The sequence below is a fragment of the Lepidothrix coronata genome, unplaced genomic scaffold (genome assembly GCF_001604755.1).
Source record: "Lepidothrix coronata isolate B3197 unplaced genomic scaffold, Lepidothrix_coronata-1.0 Scaffold20, whole genome shotgun sequence".
NCBI classification, from domain to species: Eukaryota; Metazoa; Chordata; class Aves; order Passeriformes; family Pipridae; genus Lepidothrix; species Lepidothrix coronata.
The window spans coordinates 6,778,651-6,803,293 of NW_016690200.1; the positions used below are offsets into that span (position 1 = coordinate 6,778,651).

Genomic DNA, 24,643 nt, shown 5'->3' on the forward strand with positions numbered 1-24,643 from the left:
CTTGTGTGAACTCCTACAGGGTGAGTAAAGCCCTACAGCACATGTGTGACTCAGAAAGGGCCCCTGAGGGGAAATCTTGTTGCTCTGACATGGAGGAGCTGCCCTCAGGTTCAGTTGCTGCAGGGAATTAGTTCTCTACATGCTCACCCACACAAACACAAAGAAAACCTCTGAGGCATTTAGGCAGGAGGATCCAGGTCTCAGAGGTCAGGGATTTACCAGAATAAAAATCACTGTCAGTTTAACTAAGTATTCCTGGGGATTGTATTACCAGCAATTGCTCTCTCTCCTATTTCCCTCCCTCAAATGGTCATGATGAGAAAAGAAAATTGTTTAACCCAAGAGGGGAAACAATAAAACCCCCAACCCTTCTACTTTGTCTGTTTCTGTGCAGGTCTTGCAGCTGCTTTCCTGCCATTTCCACAGAAAAACCAAACCAACCCACAACCCAAGTGTTGAATCTGTGACCCAGAACACAAAGCAAAAGCAGTTCAGTGGTGGCATAGGGGACATATCCCCAGACAGTGGAAATCAGCACTGCTCCAATGCTTGCTGATTTACACCAGCTGGGGCCAGAGCCATGGGGAGCATCATTTTCTTTTAGCCCTGTGATCCATAAAAGCATCTTGATGCCAGGGAATGGGGCAGGTACCAGGGGCTAAAGACAAAGCCACTTTATCTCCAAATCCCTCTCTAACACAGCCAGCTTGAGTGAGGCTGCAGGGAGAGTGAGACATCAGAGGCAAAATGAGTTGAGGAATAAATGCGCAGACAAAACTGTAAGGTAGGACTTAAACAAGTGATGGGGGTCTGAACTCAGATGGCATTTGCACAAACACATGAAATTGTGTTTGTGCCTATTCACACCCTGACTGAAGACAATAAATAGTCAGAGCTCTGGATATGCCTGGAGATTCCATTCAGGATGTCCCTGCTCTGCTTCCACCTGACTTGACCTGTACTTTCTCTTTGGAGCCCCTGAGCTTTCCATGTCTCAGATCAGGGGGATCTGCACTCCTTGGAGCTGGCCATCCACTGACATCATAGTCAACTTAAACCCCTGCCAAAACATCAGCACTAAAGTCTTTATTGTCCCAGGGGGAAGGTGGAGAAGAAGGATTTGTGCAACAAAACTCAGAGGTTTCTGGCATGGGAGCCCATTTCAGGCTGTGAGGCCTGACACATCCTTGGAACCTGAGCTGGGCACGTTTACTCCCTGGCTCTTCATTTGCTCAGTTTTGGGCAAAACTACAAACCAGTACAATCGACATCCCCAGCCCCTCCCCCTGTGCTGACTCTCCACCAGTCTCATGGCCCTGAATTCTTTACTCCTCGTTCCTTTTCCAGTGTCCCTTTTTTTCACTCTACTTTCTAAGTTCCAGCTCCTTCCCTACGTGCTTGGAGCAGCAATTTCCTTCTGCTCTTTATCCTCCTTCGGCACCCTTTGAGTGGTCTCTCGCTCCTTGTTGGCAAGAAACTCCATCACGGCCTCAAACCAAGCGTTTCCCACCCTCCTCCCCGCCCCCGCCACGTACCTTGGTGGCAAGAAGTCTGGTCAGGTAGATCTCAGAAACCATCTTGCTGCCCCTGTCACCCTCTTTTTGGTCACCGTGCTCGTGGTTCTTCACCAAGTGCCACATCTTGACCCCGCTCTCCAGGTCGGGGGTGATCATGGGGGTTCGGGACCGGAGGCTGTCGGGGCTCCCCGTGTAGCGGATCATGTTTTCTGCGGAGAGAGATGAGGGCTCTCAGCCCTGGGAGCTCTCCCATTGGGATTTTCAGGAAATGTCCCGATGATATGACACCTACTAGGTGCTTTTCAAAGCATTAGCTGAGTGAGTTTGCCCGGGAAAGACAAGGGGAGTCAGCCAAGCCAGGTGTGATGTCGATATGCCATTAAATTAAATGAGGTTCAAACACTGATTTCCAGTTGTCCACACTTTTTACCTCTTATCTTTTTCCCTGGAAAAATCTTTGGCCTGGGACAACTGGCACTGTCAGTGTCAGACACTGCCCAGGACAATACCAGTTACTCCTGGTAACCAGTATGGCTGAGTAACTGGTTTTACCCCTATGGATGTTTAGCCATACCCTGCCATGCTGTTTGGCACAGTGTCACCTCTTGTCTAGCTCCTCATCCCTCACTCCTTTGGCACCAAAGCAATCAAATTCCTGCCCACTCATCCACTTCACTCCCCGCTCCAAAATCTTATTTTTGGCAAAAATGAACCAGAACCCCAGGTGGGCCCACACAAATTTCCTCTCCAAGAAGGCTTTTAGCCTCCAAATTTTACCTCCCTTTGCCTCTGAGTCATGGCACAAGGCATTCCCCTCTCCCTGACCTTCCAGCAATGCTGCAGATCCAGGCTTTTCCAACCATAATTAACAGAAGTGTTGCACCTTTCTGCAGCAAGATCTGAATCAGCCTCATTAATGCATTACCAATCTCTACATATTAATTATCAGATGGAATATCCTTTTTCTCTCTGGATGCTGTTTTCTTAATTGCAATTAACAATCACTTCTGACCCACCACATCTTCTCCTCCCCCTGCCTCCTTCCCCATTCCCTCCTCCTGAAAAATCAAATGGCAAAAGAATTAAAGAAATCCAACAGAAATTAACCCCCCTCAAGTCTTCCTTTTCAAAGGTCACTGTGTCTTTCAGTAATTGCAACAACATGGCAAAGAGGATGAATATTAATAAGGCCTGGTGGATCGTTTATGTCCTTGGAGAAAGTGGAAGGGGGTTCCTCTGGACATTGAGGAACTCTGCCTTCCAAGATAAAGGGAGTGAAGAAGGACTGGAGATGCTTTCATACATTAAAAGTAATAATAAATTGATATAACAGCAGCATCCAGGTTGGAGGGGGGTTTTGCAGTGCTCTGGTTGCACATCAGAGAGGTTTTGATTTGCTGTCCAGCATCACCTTAGTGAGACACATCCTGGGCTGCAGTTCTGTCTCAGGGGAGAAAGGAGTGTGAGGGTGTGAGGGAGACTCAGGAGGTCCTTGTTTGGCTCTACAGAGCAGTTTCCACCTGGTCTGTCTTTCACAGCTCTCTCATTCTCAGTTGTCTCACGGGTAAAGTGGGAACAACAATCCACCGCCTTGGGATATATTGATACAAGACTCTGCGAGTGACACCCAGTGATTTAAGATGTGGGCAGCTAATTAAAAAGGCTCCTCCTTTCATTAATGAGGGAGGAGAACTTCCCAAGAGCAATCCAACCACTTGGCTCAACAACTTGAACCAGATGCCAAAGTTTTAGATGGCTGAATCCTCTCTTCCTGCCATTCCTCAAGCAATCTCATCAAGGAATCATCTCCCCGTCACTCTCCCTGCTGGTGCTCCGTGTCTTGTGAGCACCACAATGTTTGGGATCTCTTCCCCAGAGCTCTCCCAATCCATAGGAGCACACAAATCCTTACCATACTTGCTGGCTGATGTCCTGGAGACTGTGGAGTTGTTGACTGCATTGTAGGCAGTGACTTGCTTGGAGACTAAAGCTACCACAGATCCATCTGGCACCTGTAGAGGAAAAGGGGCTTGGTCAATAAGCTTCTGAAAACAGGTTGAGGACCATGCCAAAGGCAGCTGAAACTGAGATGCAAACCACTGTCAGGGTAAGCAGGACAAGTAGTTTTGACTCCAAGCTTCCAACGCTTTCTTCAGTGAGTTGTCTTTTTAATAAAAAAGGGACAAAATCTGCTGTTACACAGCTAGAATCCTGCACTTGGGCAAGGGGACAATTGATGACACATTCTGCTCCATTCAGGCCCTGATTCAAAGCCCAGTGATGACAATGTGAGTCAGAGAATAATTTAGGTTGGAAAAGGCTTTTAAGATCACTGAGTCCAACCATTAACCCAGCAGTGCCATGTTCACCACTCAACCATGTCCCCAAGGGCCACATCCAGAGGCCTTTCAAACACTTCCAGGGACGTTTTTTGCATTAACCTCAGTAAATCTGACAACAGGTTCTTGTCAAGGAAGCTCTTGTGCAGAAAAGGAGAGTGAGAAGAATAAAATCATCTGAGCAATTTCAAACAAACTTTGGCTGTCCCACGTGGATGATAAACCTGATGGGAAACGTTCTGTTCCTTCCACCTTGATTGCAGGTGATCTTTGGGTGCCCAGTGAAGAAATGGATGCCTGGATTTTCCACTTTCAACCTCTCCGTGCACTGTCTCCCCCTTCCATGTGACAAATCCACTGCTGGACTGAAGTGACCACCACAACTTTTCCCTTTGCTGTGTCAGGGGGGGCTCAGACAGGGAAAAGCAGCAGGTTTGGAGTGGTTGAGCTCCAGGGTGCCATGGGATTGTGTTACAACAGACCACAGAGCTTTCTGAAACGAGCCAGACCTCCCCTTTCCTCCAGCAAGACATGTGGGTCCCATATCAGAAATGCTAAAAGAGCCATATCAGGACCATCTGTGATAAATAAGACATCACAAAAACGAGATGGGTGAAAAAAGCCCCCGCTAACAACGTCTAACTCTTGGCTGTGTAATAATAATAATTAGCACTTGCATGGAGTTTTTCATCTTCAAAGCACTGCAGAGGCTAATTAAATAGCCCCTCAGCTATCACTGAAGGCAATTATTGGCTCTTTGTAGTTTTAGCCCCACACTGAAGATGGGGAAACTGAGGCAAAAAAAGGAATATCAGTGTCTGTCCCAGCACAATCCATGTGAGCCCTCAGGACAGCCAGGAAACCATGTACCCTGGCAGCTGAGGGCCTGTTCTGCCACAGCTCATCCTATAGCTGGGAGCTCATTGCCTGCAGCAAAAAAAAAAAAAAAAAACAAACGTGGAAAAAGGACATGAAGGAAAGAAAATTATGCCTGGTTTGTTGTTGAAATAAAATAGAAAATGCCCCTGTTCTCTCTGGGAAAAAAAAAAAAAAAGTCAGCAATGTTTCAGTCAATCTGAAGGGAAAAAAGTTTTGTTTCCTTTTCAAATTACTGCTTGCTGCCTCCTCAGGTCAGCTCTTAAATGAAAAGAGAGAATAATCTTGTTATGAAACATAGATTGCTGAAGTGTGATTGAGGAAAGGACAAAATTGTCAGCATTGGATTAAACTTAATGAGGTGTTTTTCTTCTTGTTTGGTTTTTTTCCAAGGAAGAAGCTTTTGACCAAAACTTCATTTTTTATTAAATTACCACTCGTGTAAGATATTTTCAGACTTCTTTAGCTCTCTACTATGGATTTCAAGGTCATGCAGAGATGAAGGGAAAGTCCTATCCCAAAGCAGATCACAAGGACCAGGACAGGGGTTCAAAACAAGTGTTCCTGGGTCAGTGACAACCCCACTGCACCCTGTTCTCCAGTGATGCTGTTTCCCACCTCCTTCTTCCAGACACTCAGACTCCCTCTTTCCATTTTTCTCTCTTCCATCCTTCTGAACTCTGCTGGGATTAGAAGGCCACTGATGCATTGGAAAAAGGAGGATGGAAGGCCTTGGGTTTTTTTTTGTCTACATGAGAAATGTTAACTTGTGTTGTCTTCGTGACAACATTTCTTCTTCACACCCTTCACTCACCAGGGGTGCCCCTCCTTTGAGAAAGAAAAAAGGTTTTTTCCTACCCTTGGCTCCATCTCTGCTGGGTAATTCTGACAAGGACAGTGAACAGGATGGCTAAACTCAACGTGGAGAGTCTGTCCAGTTTATTGCCCACTCAACCATTCTTTACATCTGCATCTTGTAGTCATAAAATCACAGAATCATCAAGGTTAGAAGAGACCTTTAAGACCATCAAGTCCAACTGTTAACATGTCTCCAGGTGCCACATCTTTTGAACACTTTCAGGGATGCCTATTCCTCCTCTTCCCTGAGCAAAAAGAATATTTTGCCCTTCTCCTTTCTATTTTATGAGCTGATCTGATTCCCACCCACCCTCTCATACAGTTACCTGGTAATGTGCCAGGGTGTTGAGCCTCTTCCAGTCATTCTCTATCTTGGTTGTGATGTCTTCATCCTGCAGGATCATCCTTGCCCCACTTGCTTGTCTCCACTCTGTGGGAAGAACAGCAATATTGAGTTTTGATATAGGGACAGAGCCCTGGCAATCCCTGTGTCCACAACCTGCCTTTACACTCTGATTACTCACAGCACTTAACTCTTAATTTATTTATATTTCTTATACCTGTTCTTGCCCCAACGTGGCTGTTTCCAAGACCAACCTGTCCTTGCTTGTGTTTGTTCCATGAGACAGGAGAGAATGTCACTTGTGTTAGGGATAGAAATCCATCCTTGGCTCTCTTTCCTGTATCAGCCCAGACACAGCCTTTATAAATATCTGAGGTATGTGACCCTGCCATGACCCAGTCACAGAGGGGGCTCCCCTGGGCACAGCACCAAAGCCTGTTCTGGGCTCAGTTCATCTCCACTAGTGCTCACACAACACCTCCTGCATCTCAAATCCAGCAGGGATGGAGAGCAGGAAGCCCTTGGCTTCAGGCATAGCAGAGACACAATGGAGAGAAGAGTGAAGAACAGATCCAACCCCTGCTCTGTGGAGGATTTAATCCCCACCAGCCTTCAGGACACGCCTATGGGTAGAAGGGCTCCTATTTCTGACCACATCCAGTTCTCCAGCCTCTCCCATGAAATGATGAACCCCCTCCTCCTGCAGCACTGGAGCAGCCTGACACTTCCCAGGGTACCACTTTTTGTTCAAATCTCGAAGGATGCTCCATAGAATCATGGAGTGATTAAGGTTGGGAAAGACTTCCAGGATCATGGGGTCATGTGGAGGATTGTCACAGCTTTCCCCACAGAGCACTCACAGACTTGCCTAAAGCCAGGAAAACATAAACATGGCCAAAAGGAGAGAAATGTTCTGTCACCTGGTGTCACCAGGGAAAGCTGTGGTTTAATCACAACCTGGACCATTCAAAGCTCTTTTTTTGGCTGTCATGTTTTCAGTCACAGTGACCCAACCAGAGCCAAAGCAAAAAGTCTATTCATTTGCAGGAGTTAATTAAAATGAACTCTTGGATACGGAAGCATCACCTGCCACCCTTGCTTGTTTTTCCTAATACAAAAATGCAGGGACCATTGCAAATTTCTTTTGGTTTCAGCAGTTTTCTTATCACATAATTAAAATGCACTGGGAAAGCTGCACTTGCCTTTATTACTCATTTAAATTAGCAGGAAGAGGTCAGCAAGTGTGTTTATTGCTGGGTGTTACTTTGGCTGGGGATACTCAGAGAGTAAGCAAAGGTTGTGTTGGCTGAGCACTGATCCTGAACTGCCCTTCATCTGCTCCAGCTCCTCAGACCCTCACCTACATTATCCTTGTGATGCCCGAGGGTGATGCTCTCTGCTCATTCCCACCTGGGCAGGATTCCTGGAAGCTAACTGGTCCCAGATATTGCTTGGAAGAGCACAAAAATGCTGAAGTTTAGGTCGGGCTGGGAAATGGTGCTTTTACAAAGTGCCCCACAGGGCAGCAAAGCCAATTCTGCTGTCACAGAGTGTTTTTTCTGTGCCTTCCCTGTGCTCCTTTGGGTTTGGTGTCTCTTTGACCTCTCTCCTTCATGGCTCTGCACAGTCCTATGGTCCTCCTCTCTCCTGACTCATCTTTGGAGAGAGACACACACACACTCTGTTTTGGGAGGGATGCACAGGTTCCTGGCGTGGGGCTTTGATAGGAGGGTGGGCACAGCTTTCCTCACTCTGTGTTTTATTTGTATTCCAGGGCTGGACAAAGTCCTCAGGGCAGATTTCCCTCTGCTCCAGGGGAGCTGAGGACATCCTGAGGTGTCCCCTCAAGCTTCTTGTGCTCCTGCAGAGACCCAGGGGATTCCCAAGCCCTTTCCCTTGGCCTTCCTGCAGAGAGGGATCATGTGAGGAAGAGGAAGGGACAGTCTAAGAGCACAAGAGAAGGAGGAAAACACCCTGCAGGGCATGTGCAGAGCACTGGCTTCAATTTTGCCCTGGCCAAATACAAATCACTTCATCAGGCATCTGAGCAATGACAGGGAAAGGACCCCCAGCTCTTCCCAGTCCCACCTCACGCTCCTCTTCTCTGTGAGGGTCAGCTCAGGTGGTCACACAACGATCTGCACGGAAATGCAGAGGGAATGGGAAGGGAAAAGGTGACCCTGCCATCCATCTCCACAGCACTAAGTGAGCACTGTGAGCTCTGTCCTCGCTGGCAGCCCCTGTCCCCTCTCTCATCAGATCTGAGCAGAGCCAGCACAAAGGAGAGACACACTCCAATCCAATTTGTTACACTTCCACCTTCCAGAGAGAGGGAGGCAGAGGGGGAGGGAGGTAAAAATCCCATTATCTTTATCAAGCCTTCCAATCAGGAGCAGCAGTAAATGCAAACTCAGGAGACAGCTGCTGTGAAGCCTTTATATTTCATTCAGCAGATAGTGTATCTTTTTATTGCACGCAGGAATTACTTCTTCTTTTTCTTTTTTTTTTTTTTTTTTTCTTTTTTTTTTTCTTTTTATTTTTTTTTTTTAAGAAAGAACCTTTCTGTTCAAGTTGGCTGGGAAAAAAAAAAGGAAATTCCAGAGGCCTTTGACAAAGAGGTGCTTCTTGGAGCTGCAGCAATGCCTGGCCAGGGAATGACTCTATAGGGAAGTGGGAGATGGGGAGATATCTTGCACCCCAAGTCCTATAGAAAATGTTCCACCTCCCCCATGCCTTCTCTCTGATCTGGGTCACCCTGAAAATGCCCATTGAATAAGGGAGAAAAGTGCATCAGAGGGAACATTTTTCAGAAGCAATTGAAATTCCCAGGTGGATGGAAGACCTGCCAGCTCACTCCAAGTGCCTTCGTTAGACTCCTCATCCTCAGTTCCACCACCCTGTGCACAGCAATGGGATGTGGAACAAATGCATGTGGCTCACCCAGGCTTGATGCCTGTTTCATGATCACTCATCTCCTGAATATTTAGTCTGAAGAGCTGGGGGGCTGCTTTTAGTCTTATTTTCCAGGTGAGAGGCAGTTTGGCACAGGAAACAGGAGGATAAACCCCCTGTCTGTGTGTGCAGGCACCAGTACAGCAGGTGGGTAGGAAACAAAAAGGGGTAAATGTCTGTGTGATGAGCTCTAGAAAGAGAGCAGAAACTCAGCTCTAGTTTTGGGATAGAGAAAGGATCACCATTGTTGGGAATAAGAGTTCATTTCAGAACACAGACAAAAAGATGCCTGGGAATAATTTCATCCTGTATGGAACGAGTCACAGAATCACAGAATGGTTTGGGTTGGAAGGGACCTTAAAGATCATCCAGTTCTAATCCCTGCCATGAGCAGGGACAACTTCCACTAGACCAGGTTGCTCAGAGCCCCATCCAACCTGGCCTTGGACACTTCCAGGGATCCAGGGGCAGCCACAGCTTCTCTGGGCAACCTGGGCCAGGGCCTCCCCACCCTCTGAGTAAAGAATTTCCTTCTAACACCTAATCTAAACCTGCCTCAGTTTAAAACCATTTCCCCTTATCCTGTCACTCCAAGCCCTTGCCCAAAGTCCCTCTCCAGCTCTCTTGGAGCCCCTTTAGGCACTGGAAGGGCCTCTAAGCTCTCCCTGAAGTCTTCTCCAGGTTGAACTGCCCCAACTTTCTCAGCTTGTCTTCAGGGGATATGTGCAAGCTGTCAGCCTTACTCAATATATACCAGAGTTAGACCCAGTTTAAACATTTCCAGTTTAAATGAACTCCACATTTTAATCCTGCAGGGCTGGTGAGGCAGCAAGAACTTGTCTGATAAGGTCCACAATGAGCCTGAAACAGCATCACAGAGTGCAAGGCAGCCAACCTGGCAGCTCCTACCACCTCAGCAGCCCCTTTCAAAAAGCATCCAAAACACAGGGAAGAGCAAATGCCTCAGCATGAAGCCAAATTCCTGTTTTGTGATCCTCACACCTGAACGTGTTCCCAAAGACGGGGTGTTTCATTTGCGGCGAGGGCTTCAAAAATGATAATAACGAAAATCGCCACCGCAGAAAGAAGTCTTTTTGCTCAGAGGGCTGCAATTTGGGGGACTCGGACTGAAAATGTAACCTCAGGGTGTCCGAAATAAGTGCTTTCAGCTGACAACCCCCTCCAGGAGTTGCTGGGTAACAGCCAAACATTATGACATTTGCGACACACGCGGAGTCTCCGTGCCTGCAGCTCCCCTGCACTTAACGACTCACAACAACTCATTAGCTTGTTTGCTTTCTTCCACCTGGGCAATCCGGCCTAAGCAGGGACAGAAAGCCCTGGAAATTGTAATGGTAATAGAAAACGCTGTTTAAAAGCCATCGATTTCAAGGCCAGATCACAGTCATCTACTCCCTGTGAGCACGGGCTGGTCCAGCCCCTCTGCGATCCTGAGGATTCAGCCCGGGGCAGGTTGATCTGGAGAGCTCTGTGATGATTCCTAAGGGCCAGCAGTGCTTTCTGCTCTCCCATTTGCTTCCTTCAACCTCGCTGAGGGATGCCAACAAACATCTTTTCCTGGGAAAAAAGCTGGGATGGAGCTGTGGGTGGATGTGAGTGTCCTGCCCACGGCAGCCCTGCTCCTCCCATCTCGGGAGCTGATATGGTGAAGAAGCAACTACACTGCTGCTGGCAAGACTCTCCTACTAGATAAGGGGGTTTTTTTGTGTGTTTTGTTTTTCTTTTCCCCTGCTGTCCAAAGAGCTGCTGATTAGCCCATCTCTTGTCACTGTGGGCAAGCCTGTCCTCTGAAGGGTACACATGCTCATGTCTTCTCTCTGGAACTTTCTGGTCCTCAGAACCACTCAGATCATAGAATCACAGAATGGTTTGGGTTGGAAGGGACATTCAAGACCACCTCATTCCAACCTCCTGTCATGGGCAGGCACACCTTCCACTAGACCAGGTGCTCCAAGCCCTGTCCAGCCTGGCCTTGAACAGGTCAATATTTCTTAAACCAGCAACGATTCTGGCTGTAAAATTGTCAGGGACTCTGCACACACACACACAAACACACACACACACACTTCTGTATCTGTTGGTTGTCACAGCTCTAATGGAATCTATGGAGCCAAATTTGTCCCAGGCATTTGCAGCAGGCAGGTAGAATTCCTGCATCCCATTTTGGATGCATCGTTCATCCCCACAGCAGAACAAACTGCTTCCCCCTCACACCCAGTCTGAGATCTGAAGGCAGTGGGCTCTGTGGGTGCCATCCAGCACCAGACAGGTCGAGAGATCCAACTGCAAACCCCACTCCTCTGCTCTGCTGTGCCCCTGGTACCATGCCCTCCCTGCCCTCCTGCTCACCCCAGCACTCATCATCCCCCTGCTGACTCGCAGCAGCTCCAGAATCATTGTGGGTCCTTTCCCGATGATGTATATGATCTGTTCTTAACTGCTGCTGTTTTTGGCAGCTTGTCTCGTTATTCTAACTGCTTTTCATGAGCAATTTCTGTCAGGAATCCCTCCCTGCCCTGCATATACACACACACAGACACTTAACTTTAATCCCTGACCTCTCATTCCTGTCTCCATTTATTGCTGTGAATTGTTTCTTGGCCTTGGTCCATTCCTTCTCCTTTTGGTTCCTCTACAACTTTGCTGGGTTTTATAGATTCCCATCATTTTCCACTCCAATCTCTTTCAGTGAAGGTCACTGAGGGAAAATTCTGGCAGATGCACCCACAGTGCAGTCCCCAGCCCCACACCAGACACCACAGCAATGCCCTGAGCAGATTTTCCTACATTTTTTTCATAGTACTCTCCAGGTGTGGCATCACATCTCCCTGTGGACCCCAAACTCAGACATCTCACTCCTCCCAGCATCCTTGCTCCAGGTACTCTTTTTCCAGGGGTCCAAGAACATTCCCACTCATGCTTTTTCCACACCCTTGTCCGGGGTGGATTCTGTGGGCAGGAAAGCAGGAATGGCTGCTGGTCTTTTGAAGTCCTCAAGGCCAAAGATTCCATAAGATCAACACAGTGTCTCATCTGCCCTCTCTCTGCTGCTCTGAGGGTACACTCAGTCTGGAGAGGGGACACCTGCCCCAGGAAAGGGTCTGGATGGGGTTTGGCTGCCTCTCCTCCCCAGTTCCCCCCTGCCTGGGGTCAATCACCTACCCAAATCCATGTCAGCAGCCTTGGGGCGGTGGGAGCAGGGCACGTTCTTGAAGATGGCATCCAGGATCTTCTCCTTGACCTGTGTGATGGTGTCACAGTTCAGGATCTTCACCGGGATCTCGGGGCTGTTCACGTTGTCGGGGTTCACGCAGCTCAGGACCTGAGAGAGAGGCAGTGAGACCCACCACACACGGCACAGCAGCACAGGCACCCTCTGGCTGCCCCTCTGGCTGCTCTCTGCATCCCACAAGCCATCTAGGGTGTAACAGTAGGGAAAAATGGGCCTTGAGAGCATTCCCTCCTTCAAGAGGGCACAGGGATCTGGTTTCACATGGGAGGGATTCACTGCACCCACAGCTGTGCCCAGGGAATTAAAGGAAACTCCGTGTTTGGCTCTAAGTATGTGCTGTGGGCTCCCAGATGTTACAGCCCCTAAGTTGACTTAGGGCTGATGTGGAGTTTTTTCTGAACTGGTGTCTCATATCCCTGTGAGCTGGAACTGCTGTACTTGTGGGAACAGCCCTTTGGATTTGAGACTGATTTCCTTGGCATCTTCATTATACTTAATCACAGAATGCTTTGGGTTGGAAGGGGCCTTAAAGATCATCTAATTCCAATTCCCCTGCCCCAAATTCCACTAGGCCAGGTTGCTCCAAGCCCTGTTCCAGTCTGACCCTGAACACTTCCAGGGATGGGGTAGCCACACCTTCTCTGGGCACACTTGTTCCAGTGCCTCATCACCCTCACAGGGAAGAATTTCTTTCTTCATAACATAGAGCCCATGAATACCAGCTCATGGGTTCTGGTGCTTTCTGTACAAATGGTCGTTGGTGCAAACTTTTCATAGAATCCATTAAAAATGTACCCAGGTCTGACCCTGGCTGGAGCCCAACTGATACCCACAGGGCTCTCCAGAGCTTTCCTTGGCCTCTGACCCATTCCATGCTTCCTGGATAGCTGGCAAGGTGCCCTAATTCAGCAGAGGTCTCCTTGCAGTGCCACCTGACTTTGATAATTCGGGTGAAAACGCTCTTCAACCTCTAAACCTTAAATGTGCCCAGCCATGGCACTGACCAGGCCCCTCTCAGAAGAATGTGATTCATTTTGAAGTGCAGGGCTTCTTTAAAAATGAAACACAAGCCAACATCAACAACCTCTGCTTTCACATTTAGCAGAATCAAATTGACCCAACTGGAGAGGCCTCTCGTCTCTCTGAAGGAAAATTTAATTTTCTCCAAAGGCTCTGTCCAAGAGTAAATTCAAAGCACATGGGGTGGTGAGGGGGGAAAACCTTAAACACACTCAAAGAGTGTTTAAGAGCAACCTGCTGCTCACCCTTGGCCATGTCTGCACTGACCATTCTGCTCTCTTTTGGCTACAGAAGTGTGAAGTCTATAAAGTTTTATAAACTTAGCACACCTCTGCACTTGAAAGGAGCGTTCCCTGGTGCTCCAGGCAATATATAGCTATTAAATGTTCCTGGGCCACTTTTACAAGTGCAGACATGTTAGTTTTGGTGCCTGAAACAAATTTTATCTTGACTGTAAATTCCCTTCTGTAGCACACAAGAGGTGCTGGAACCTCCACCACTTCTATCTTCACCTACTAAGATGCAGTGGGAGCTCAAAGTTGCTTAAAACAGGGTGAAATCATATCAGTATAATTACACACTGGCTCCCCAGGCTCCCTTTGGTGATGTTATGCTCAACTAAGAGGGACTTGTGAAGATTTTGCTTACAAAGAGCTCTGTGATCTTGCTGGATGAAAGGGGAGATATTGATTAGATCATAATGCTATTATTTATCTGTCACTTCCAGAAGTATTGAAGAAGCATCAATTCAGATAATAATAACAGCCCAGATTTACAGTTCTGTGGCATCTTTCATCTCAAAGGATCACAGAATTAGACATAAAAAGCCCTGTTGAAATGCATCCAGTGTTGAGGTTCTTAGTTGGTGCAGCCCTGTGCAGCCCTCCTGGGCTGTGCCCAGTCCTTGCCTGCAGGAAACTCCTTGGGTGTATCCAGAAAATAAACACTTGATTGCTGGGAGCCTGTGCTGCTGTTGGGGTTATGGTTGGGCTCCATGACCTTAAAGGTGCCTTCCAACCTAAATTATCCTATTACACACCTGTAGGGAAATGGAAAAGGGATGGCAGGCTGGGACAGCTCTTTTGAGAGTGTTATGGGGGTCACACATGGTTCTGGAGACCAAGGTACTCTGCAGGTGTCTCCCAGAGTTCTGATCTCAGCTGAGGTGAAATGAGCTGATGCCAAGCACAACAAGCCCTGTGCTGGGATTAATCCCTGATTCAAACAGCTGGAGTTCAGTTTAGCCCCCAACAAGAGGCCCTTTAGTGCTCTTTAAAACAATCTGGGCTGCCCTGCCAGGCCAATGTCTGGTCCAGAGGACCCAACACCTCCTGCAGGTGCTGACTGGTGTCCCCCACACCAGTACCCACCCACCAGCTGGAAGGTGACAATGGGGATTTGCTCTTTTTAACTTGTTTATCCTCGAATTTCACAGACTGCCAGGTTTGGAAGGTGTCAGAAAACTCTGCCCAGTGAGCCACAGTTCTTCATGCCTTGACTACCACAACCCTTTCCTCTGCCAGCTCAGTTGGAATAAGAAGAGCAGGGAAGGCAATATTTGAAAGAAGTTTGCTCTCAGGGGTTTCAGGCAGAGATGGGGGAGCTGATAGTCCCTGTAAACCCCTGAGCTTCCATGTGTTCATTACAATGACCATCAGGAGTCTCTTTTCAACATTTTAGGGAATTCACACATCACTTATGGAAACCAACACCCTTCCCAGAGCACAGTGGCTTTGACATACGTGTGCCAGGTTTCACATCAACTCTCCACTGGTGTTTTCCTGCTCTCGTGGAGCAAGAAACTTTTCTCTGTACTGATGAAACCCAAGCTAAGACAAAGAACTAATCCCATTGCTCCTGCAGTGCTGCTCAGCTGCATCAATCTTGGATGTCCACTGGTGGGGAAGATACCCCCTGATGGCCTGTGTTGTATTCCCACAGGATTAGTCACCCTGAGGGAAGTTTTGCAGTGCTGATCTCCCAAATGCAGTCACTGCTGCTGCTCCATCAGCCACCACCTGCCTTTGAGCCCTGAGGGGCAGAGCTGGTGAAGTGGAGGAAGGGGAGAGGAGACTTCGGTGTCACTCAAGGATGTGAATGTTTTGGCACTGAGAGGACAAGAGCACTTGGCACTGCTGTTCTGTCACGCACTGGGGTCTGTGTCACATGAGGATGTGCCAGTTGTGGGGTCAATATGAAAAGGAATGGGACTGGGAGCACACTGAGCAGTAATCTCTGAGCCCTGCCCTTCCCCTGTATGACCTTGTGATGTGTCATCTCACTGGATTTGTGTTTATTGACCTTTTTCAACATCCTTGGGTTTGTTTTTTTTTTATCTGCCAGCCCTTCCAGTCATGAACTGTCTCTAAATGTCTTATATACATGCAAAGCTTAGCTCAGCTAAGCCCTGATGGCCATTACAGATTACTGACATTTAAATAATAAAGGCAGAACTTGCAACTACTCATATGGCTCTGAGTTCTCTGCAGTGTTTGAGTGGCCTGACCTGGGAGCTGGATGTCCTTACAGTTTCTGTCCCAGGGACAGAAATCCTTCTCTCCCTTCTAGATTGGGCTGAAAGGTTCAAGGGGGCTTGGTGGAGAAAAAGGAGAAGGACCCCCCGAAAAAACCAAGGATAGGAAAGCCTTCTGATGTCATAGAATTATAGAATCACAGAATGGTTTGGGTTGGAAGGCACCTTAAAGACCATCTAGTCCCAACCCATGGGCAGGGACACCTTCCACTATTCCAGGTTGCTCAGAGCCCCATCCAACCTGACCTTGAACACTTCCAGGGATGGGGTGTCAACAACTTCTCTGGGCAACCTCTTCCAATATCTTGATGGTGACTTTCTTCCTGCCACCAAACTCCCTCAAAAGCCTTAACCAAAGGCAGCTGGAAGGATCTTTATCCATCTGGACTATGTTCTCAGGAGAGAGGATCCCATTAGGCTGCCAGCAGTGGAGCCACTGAGGTGTGCAGGGACCACACAGGGTAGGTCACTGCTCCAGATGTTCTGGGCATCTCCTCCCTGTCACTCTCAAACACTAATTAGCCAACACTCTTGACAGCTTCTAACACATCTCTTTGCTCCCTTGTGTTATTTGTATTAACAGAAATGCAGCTGCTGCAGGAAATGGATGGTTTTTCACCTCCCAGTGAAGGCAGAGCAGTGGCAGCAGCAGTGAGGGTTTTGCATCTGGATTCTCCTTTGGTGAATGGCTAAAAACACCACGGATTCTGGCAAAGGCAGATGGCAGCCAGCAGGGATGAAATCTGCCTGTGTCTCATAGATGGGATAATGTAGCTGGGTTTTCAAGAGCACTAACACGAGAGGGGGTTCCTCTGGGGTTCACAGATTAGAGAAGGCCCACTGTTCAGCTGCAACCATTTATTCCAGCAAATCACATCTGTAAGTAGCTTAATTTCTCCTGGCTGAAAATTCCCTTGTAAGTACAGGAATTCTTACAGACTGCAAAGACCCTCAGACACCGAGGGCTGCTTCCTTGGACACCTGTAGGACCTGGCAGACAGCAACTTGGAGCTACCTGGTTTTGGAGAGAAACCAGACCAAAACAATCTAAATTTAGTACGTGAGGTGTGTATTGTAAAATCAATTCATTCCAGGTGCCTGAATGTGCTCCATCTTTTTTTTTTTTTTTTCTCTCCCTGGATTAGTCAATTCCTTTGGATCTGCTGTTCACTCAAACCATGTTCAAAACCGTGATTTAAAATATTAGGTCATGGAATAGAATCATGAAATCATAGAATGGTTTAGGTTGGAAAGGACCTTAAAGATCATCTCGTTCCAACCTCTCTGCCATGGGCAGGGGCACCTTCCACTATCCCAGGTTCCTCCAAGCCCTGTCCAACATGGCCTTGGACACTTCCAGGGATGGAGCATCCACAGCTTCTCTGGGCAACCTGTTCCTGTGTCTCACCACCCTCACAGTAAAGAATTTCTCTCTAATATCTACTCTAAACCTACTTTCTTTCAGTTTGAAGCCATTCCCCCTTGTCCTGTTAATCCATGCTCTTGTCAATAGTCTCTCTCCATCTTTTTTTGTGGGCTCCTTTCAGGTACCACAAAGCCACAATTAGGTCACCCCAAAGCTTCTCTTTTCCAGGTCATGATTAACGAAGGCTAAAGAATAAATCATAGAATCCCTTAGTTTGGAAAAGACCTCTAAGATCCTTGAGTATGTGCCTTCCAAAAGCAGGCCTGGCCCTGTCTTCCAGGAATAATGGCAATAAACAGCCTGTTTCCATGTGCCACACTGCTGGAATTGGGATTTACCTCAGCCAAGCGCTCAGGATATGTGAACATCCCAGGGAATTTTAGCCCCATAAACTGCAAACTCACAGTGCTGGTTTAGAGCAGGAGATTGAGGGAATTCCCACATCAAAAACACTAAATCAGTTCTTTGCTTTATTTCATGACTGTATATTTTTAATAAGATGTGTCACACTGCTGAAGAAAGGTAGAGAAAGGACAGAATTAAACAGAAATAAAGAGAAAGAGAAAGGAAGAACAATCCTATTCCCATTCTGCTTCTTCTTAATCTCCTTCACCGGAGCTGATCTCTGTAAATCTGCTGAGATTCCTATCGGGATATATTTGTCTGCTCTTGAGATGTAAGAGGGAGAGCTGATTAACATCAAGCAGCACAAAGGGAAGGAGGAGAGCTTTGTTCAGGCTGCTGTATAATTACTACTCTTTGCTGGCTGCTTTCTATCAAGCCTAAAAGGATCTGGGGGGATTTCCTTTGGTGAAAGGGATCACTCCGTGTCTGTGTTTTCCTTCCTTCTGCTCCCTCTCTCCATGTGAGAACAGCCTCTGAATTGCTCCACAACAACAGCAAAGAAGGACCATGCTGATGATTTAACAGGAAAGTCATGTTTTTAATACGCAAAATAAAAGTGTGATCTTATTTAAGGATAAAATCCAATCCCCCATCAGACCTGGATTCGATCAAAGCTCAGCTCTAGACTGAAGACAAGCAGAATTTCAACATCAGCCCACCTGAGCTGAGGTTTAAGACAGGTCAAGGAGCCAACATCGACTGGGGGTTGGAACCAGATGATCTTTAAGGTCCTTTCCGACCCAAACCATTCTGTGATTCTATGATTAGGCAGAGTTTTCAGAGCTATCTAGAGTGAAGTGAAACGAATGTCCCTCATACGAAACTGCAGTTAAAATAATCTGATCAATTTAGAGCATCTTCTGACTGTCCTAAAATTGGGGTTGGGTTTGTCTGAGGACAAAGGCACAGGAAAGAGAAAAATTATGAGGATCACTGAAGACTTAGAAAGTGATCTTTATCCTACAGAGACTTAGAAGCTCCGTGGATTTAGCGTATCCAGGAAAGAATGAAGGCCCAAAAAAACACACTAAGAAGAGATATCTAATGCTCTTTAATTGATGCTCTTTAATCAAGTGGGAAAGGGTGTAATCTCAGAGCAGAAGCTAAAGCTGCACATCTGCAATGTATATCTTGCACCATGCAGACAATTCCATTTTGAAGCGAATGACTCAGTGCCAGGGATTAGTTTTCTTTCCCTTGAAATCTTTAAATCAACTTCATTTTTCTTTGACTTGTGCTTCCTCAAGAGAAATGGCTGCACAAGTTCTAGAGCAGACCTAAAGTCCCTCCACTGTGTACCTCTGACATATCCCTTGACGCTGAAATCCTCACGGGAGAAAGAGATTTTTAATTTTAATAATCAATCTTCAGCAAGGTTACCCTGCTGGAATACGGGGATAATTGTCCCAAAGGGTCAGCATGTCCATCATGGGCTTCTGTTCTCTAAATTCTGTTTTTCTAGAAGGTTCTGGACAAGCCCACAGGACTCAGAGCACTCACCAGTGTCTTGTAGTCGATCTGCTGTCGGATGAGCTTGTCCTCACTCAGGGAATACCGGGCCTCCCCAGTGATGGAATCGATGGGACCCTTCTCCATCTGCTGCTTGATGGCACAGAAAAGGGAGAAGAGAGGTTCTCCAGCACACTCCTGAAGGGGTGAGAGACAACCATGAGGTGAAACAAGAGGAGGAGAGGTGAGAACCAAACTCACGTGGCATCTCAGTGACTGCTGTGGCTTGCTATCCCCGATCTCTCCAGACCAATACATCAGTGTATTCCATACAGCCCAGGAGCAGAGGTCACCCTCCACTTCCACAGAGTGCAACCAGCCCTGGAAAGCCAACTCCACAGTATCCTGTCATGGGACAAAGCTGTCAGTGCTCCCTGGCAGTGCTGGGACCGGCAGAGCCTTGCAGGTGCTGTTCCAGTCAGTGCCACCAGGCCAGAGCTCTGCACTGGTGGGGAGGGTTCCAGAGATCCTGGAGGCAGCTCTGAAAGGGAGTGGACTGATGGTGCCTCATCCTGGGTGTCTGGGCAGTGTCCACAGCCTCCCTGAGCACCCTCATGCTGAAGGCAAACAGGGATGCTCAGGCAGGAGCAGCTCCATGAGCCAGGGGAGATGTGCCCCTGGGTCTGTGTGGTTGCACTGATGATGTCAGACATGTGGAGCCCACACGGGACAGCAACAAGCAGCCCACAGGCAGGGCCAGCAAACACACCTCTGCCTAATTTCCCCTCATCATTCACACTCACTGCACTCCTCTCCCCACACTTTTCCCAGCCTCTCCTCCCTTGTTGCCCTCCCTCAGCACATTCCCCGCCATGAACCCCTCCTCATGCTTTCCCCTCTTGCCTCTTTCCCCCTTCATCCTTCCTCCCCTCCTCACCCTCTCCTCTTGTGTCCCAACTCAGGGAGTGAGGTCATTTTCCCCCGGTGTAAATCCCAGGGAAAACAAGTTAATAATCAGAAGCAAAGTGGCCCCTTTTTCAGTTCCTACACCTGTCTCCCACTTAATTAGCTTATCTGCCAGGAGCATATTGCTTCTGTGTGCCTGTCTCTTGCCCTTATCAGGCCTCTGTTCAGGCTAAGGCAAGAAGACAAGTAGCTGAGTGGGGTGAAAAAAGCCTATTATAAAAGCAGCTCTTTAGAGAGTCACCTCCTTATATCCTTTCCTTTCAGCTCAGAGCAGGGATCTGATACTGAAGTCACTAAAATTACCTTCCAGGGACCTTCAAAACTTTCCCCTGTGCTCATCCTTGAACTGGGGGAGGCTCAGGGGATTGGGGTTTGTTTGTGAAGCCTTGAATTGCCAGGCAGAGGGTGGTTATTGTGTCCAAATGAGGCTGTCAGGTGTGAGGATATTTAGCAACTGCACTGGGAGTGGGGGAGAGGAGCAAGCCCAGCTCCTTCCCAACAGGCTGACTCTGAGTTTGGTCTCTTGGCAATTGTCATGCCTGGGGCTCAGTGTGGGTCCCCCAGGGGGGACCTGCCATCACCCAGCAGGTCTCAAAGGCTGAAAGATTCTTTTTTTGTTTTTTGCTACCCACCACCCCAAGGAGACCTTCCAGGAGGAACAAGAGGGCTCAGAGGGTTCTTTCACTCTTTTGCTGCTGAGTGTCCTTCCAGCTGGGGCTGGATCTCAGAACTGCCTCTGAACTGAGGTGGAAGAAGATCTCCAGCCACCACGCACCGAAAATATGGGTCACCACATGATGGAGAACTCAGGCTGCTGGTAAAAAGAGAGCATTTTCCATACAGGTCTCAATCATGGTCTGAAAACCTCCACATTTCAGCACTGACCCTCAGATCCCACCTCTGTGCAAGGAGAAAGACCAACAGGCTGCTTCTCTAACAAAGTGTCCCTCTTTGTTCTTCCTGGATGAGAAAACAGCCCATCTCCAATCAGGCAGTGACCTCCTTCCAGAGGAAAAAAAAGAATTTTTCCTTTATATCTGGGAAGTTTTTGCCCCAACTAAACCTCACCAGGAAGAAATGTATTAAAGCAGCTGTTTTTCCAGGCTCCTCTTACCTTGAGGAACTTGTAGAGAAGGAAGGTGAACCAGTTGGTGAGCATTTTCTCAGCCACAGACTCTGTCCTAAAATCAGGGAGGGAGAAAAGGCAAATTGGAAATGATTTAGTTGTGCTGATCATATCAAAGAACTAATCAAAATATTGGCCTGGTCCATCTTACTGCCCAGATCTCTGAGCCCTGTGCTAAGTCTGGCACGACAATTTCAGGCTTCAGCATGATTTGGATTTAGGGAACCTGCAAATTCTTACTGCCTTGTTGACTCTCCTGTGACCACAACTCCCTGTGTGTCTGTTTTTCAGTTTCTTCAACAACAAAAAAAAGTTGACAACATTTGAGGGAATCTTCTGCGAAGAGCTCAGGGAGGATAAATCCATCAAATACAAGGAGCTCAGAGCTAGGCCATATGTCAGGTAGGCTATATAAATACTCAAGAGAGACAGATCTAAATCTCTAGGGAGCAGTCATCTAGCACTGCCTATCTCTCTGGCATTTGGGAGTGATTATACTCCTCAGTGTGGCAATGTGGAGCATTCACAGAGCTCATGCTTTTGCCCTTGAACATTCTGTCCTCCACGAAACAGAGATCCATCTCGAGGCTTCAGGATGAACTTTTCCTACAGAAAGACCAACTCAGACCTGTAAGTGTGGTTTGGACACCAGGGGCACAGGATAAACCTGTGTTGGCTCCACTACATGCACTGGTGCTGCTCAAGTAGAAAGCACAAGTCCCTGTCTGGTCGAATTAAAGTGGATCCTCCTTGTCCTGGCTCTCACCAAAGCCACACAGGGGTTCTTGCTTGTTTTTGTTGTTCCCTGCCCTGAAAAATCTCTTTGGAGCTGTAGATGCCATGTGGGATGAACACTGGACTGAGGTGAGGGGGGAAGATCACTTCTGCCAGCTCCTTCTTTCTGTCAAATATCTCCAAAACGGCCAGAAAGGTGTTGGAAGATTCCCTTCCATCCACAGACTCATGGGGAGGGAAGGGAAGCATCAAGTTGGATCCAGCTGCTCCAAATCATTGTGTGAGGACCTCACACCAACATCTGACCCAAGGCACTGAGCTATTCATGTGTTCTGTGCTGGTGCTGCTCAGACCTCCATCTCAGAGCACAAAGCACGTCTCTGGTTTCTCCTCATGTTTTCAGACCTTGGAACAGTGGATGTGCCTTCTCTGTTCCCTGGCTCTCCTTCCAAAGGCCACAGTAATGTCCAACAAAGAGGACTAGAGTTAGAAAAAAGCTAGAAGAAGGAGAAAGAGGAAAGATGGGATGCTCAGGACAAGACAGTAATGAGCAACCAGGGAAGACAGAGAGGGAGAAAGGGGAAGAAAAAGGAGAACATGAAGGGAGGAGACAGTTGGAAGGAGGCAGTGCCATCCAGCATCAGAGGAGAAGCACAGAAAGGAAGTCTGGGGACCGCTGCAGGGTGGTCACCAGCCAGGCTGGAGGGCTTGAATCACATCAGGGAGTCAACTGACACCAAAGCAAAGTCCAGCCTGTGCCCCTGGCATTGCTGCCCTGAATGCCAGGAAGTGCCTTCTGCTCCCTTTTCTACTGATTGACCATAGAGGGCCATGTGCCAAAGGAAAAGCCTCCCAGAAGGCACCAGAGATCTCTTCCCTGCCCAAGCCATCCATCATAATCAGCTGAGGGCTCCTCAGAGTTGGCTCAGAGCAGTGGCAAAGGCCATTCCTCTCCAGAAGACTCCCCCTGATTTTACTCAGGATCAGAAGGATTGGTTCAGACCATGAAAAGGAGACTGATCCTAAAGGGAGAAGAGGCAGCACTTCCTTAGGCAGGGAAGGCACTTAAATTACAGAGAAGTAGATTTCTAACTCAAGGTTTCCCACAGAACTGTGGAGTTTAGACCTCAGACCAGGCCAAGAAGCACCAATTCAAACTTGTGCCTCGTATAAAACCAGCTCTGTTGTCCTGCTCAGCTCTTCTGCTGCCTTCCCCAAACTCCCAGCACCAATGCTCTGGGAGACACAGGAGATCCCACAGTGCAGCTGAAGACTCTCCATGTGTTCATAGGTAATCAAGGAACAAAAAACAAAGCTGGGAATTCCACACCCCATGCAGGAGACGGAAGAAGTTGACATACTGCTCACCAGGGATATAAGACAGCCTGTTTTATGAGATCCTACAAAACATAGTTGGAGTTTGTAGGTTAAAAGGAAAAATAAGCCTAAATTTAACAACTTAAGCATGCAGAGAGTCCAAAATAAGGATCAGGAAGCAGGGGCTTTTGCTGCCCTTATGAAACTTTATGGAGGATCCACATGAAAATCCGGAGATAGTTTAGTTCTGGAACTTTTAATTCCTTAAATGTAACTTAACCCAATTCTGTAACTATCAATCATTGACCACTTTTTAGTTAAGGAGGAGAGGAATCAAGAGCTACAGCTTTCCTCCAAAGATGACTATGATTACGTTGGACAGCGGAGCACAGGCTTCCCAACCCAACTCCCTCCAGCCCCAGCCATCCTCACCTCCGGAGCAGCAGCTTGGGGTGGTTCTTGCTCTCCAGGTTTTTGTCTATGAGGTCGGCCAGGAGCTGTTTGAGGACATCAGTGGCGTATTCCAGCTTGCTCTGCAGCACTGTCATGATCAGCGAGGCCACGTTGCCGCGGTCCCTCATGGAGAAGCTGCGCTGGGACTCCAGAGTGCGGATGAAGGACAGCAGGAACACCTTGTTGTTGATGAGCTGGGCAAAGAGCTTCAGGCCTTTCTCCACCCTCTCCTGCCTGTAGCCAGGGACCTGCACAAGAAGAAAGGGAGTTTATGCCTTTATACCTTTCTCAGACCTCCCCAAATGGGTCTTACACCATTTTCTGCCTCTCTGCCCTCATCCCTCCAGCTCCTCCAATTAAGGGGAGAGAGGAAGAGAGTCCACACATCATCTAATGATTAGGAAGCCTGGCAGAACTCCTACTCACAGCCAGATGATTTTTTTCCAATCCTGTGTTTCCCTCTCTGAACAGCACTTCAGAAAGGGATTGCTGGTGCCTGGATGTGGTACTACACCACATTATATTTTTATTTTAGTCAAACTGAAGTCTTATTCTAGTTTTATCCAAAACTTCTTTCTCATCCCTTCAAGAAACCTTCTTACAGAGGTTTGGGATTAAACTTCAGGAGAGGCAGAAAGAAAGTGAATGGGAAAGAGAGAGTGGGGTCAAGGTTTGAGGAGATGAGGAGATGAAGAGACACAGAGGTTTGTAAGTCTCTAATATATGTCTCAGCTGTGAGAGGTTACTGAACTAGTTTTTATATAAAAGAATTTAGGATCTCAACTCTGGAGCCTGTGCTCCACAGTCACAGAATCCTAGAATCACAGAATCAACTGGGTTGGAAAAGCCCTCCGAGATCATCCAGTCCAACCCTTGCTCCAACCCCGCCGTGGTTCCCAGCCCATGGCACTGATGCCACATCCAGTCTGTCCTTAAACACCTCCAGGGACAGTGACTCCACCCCTCCCTGGGCAGCCCATTCCAATGGCTGAGCACTCTCTGTGAAGGATTTCTTCCTGATGTCCAACCTAAACCTCTCCTGGTGCAGCTCAAGGCTGTGCCCTCTTGTCCTACT

General features: G+C 47.8%; 1 protein-coding gene across 4 annotated transcripts in view; it reads right to left on the reverse strand.

The window, feature by feature from the left end:
• Positions 1–24,643, reverse strand: part of PLXNA4 (plexin A4) — a 449,429-nt gene that overhangs the window by 19,037 nt on the left and 405,749 nt on the right. For all 4 annotated transcript variants that reach the window (XM_017807798.1, XM_017807799.1, XM_017807801.1 and 1 more), the window contains 7 exons: positions 23,548–23,816; positions 21,052–21,118; positions 19,023–19,169; positions 12,069–12,228; positions 5,917–6,020; positions 3,430–3,529; positions 1,536–1,726 (listed from right to left, as the gene is read on the reverse strand). In XM_017807798.1, the coding sequence (XP_017663287.1) occupies positions 1,536–1,726; positions 3,430–3,529; positions 5,917–6,020; positions 12,069–12,228; positions 19,023–19,169; positions 21,052–21,118; positions 23,548–23,816 (1,038 nt within the window). The remainder of the gene's footprint in view (positions 1–1,535; positions 1,727–3,429; positions 3,530–5,916; positions 6,021–12,068; positions 12,229–19,022; positions 19,170–21,051; positions 21,119–23,547; positions 23,817–24,643) is intronic.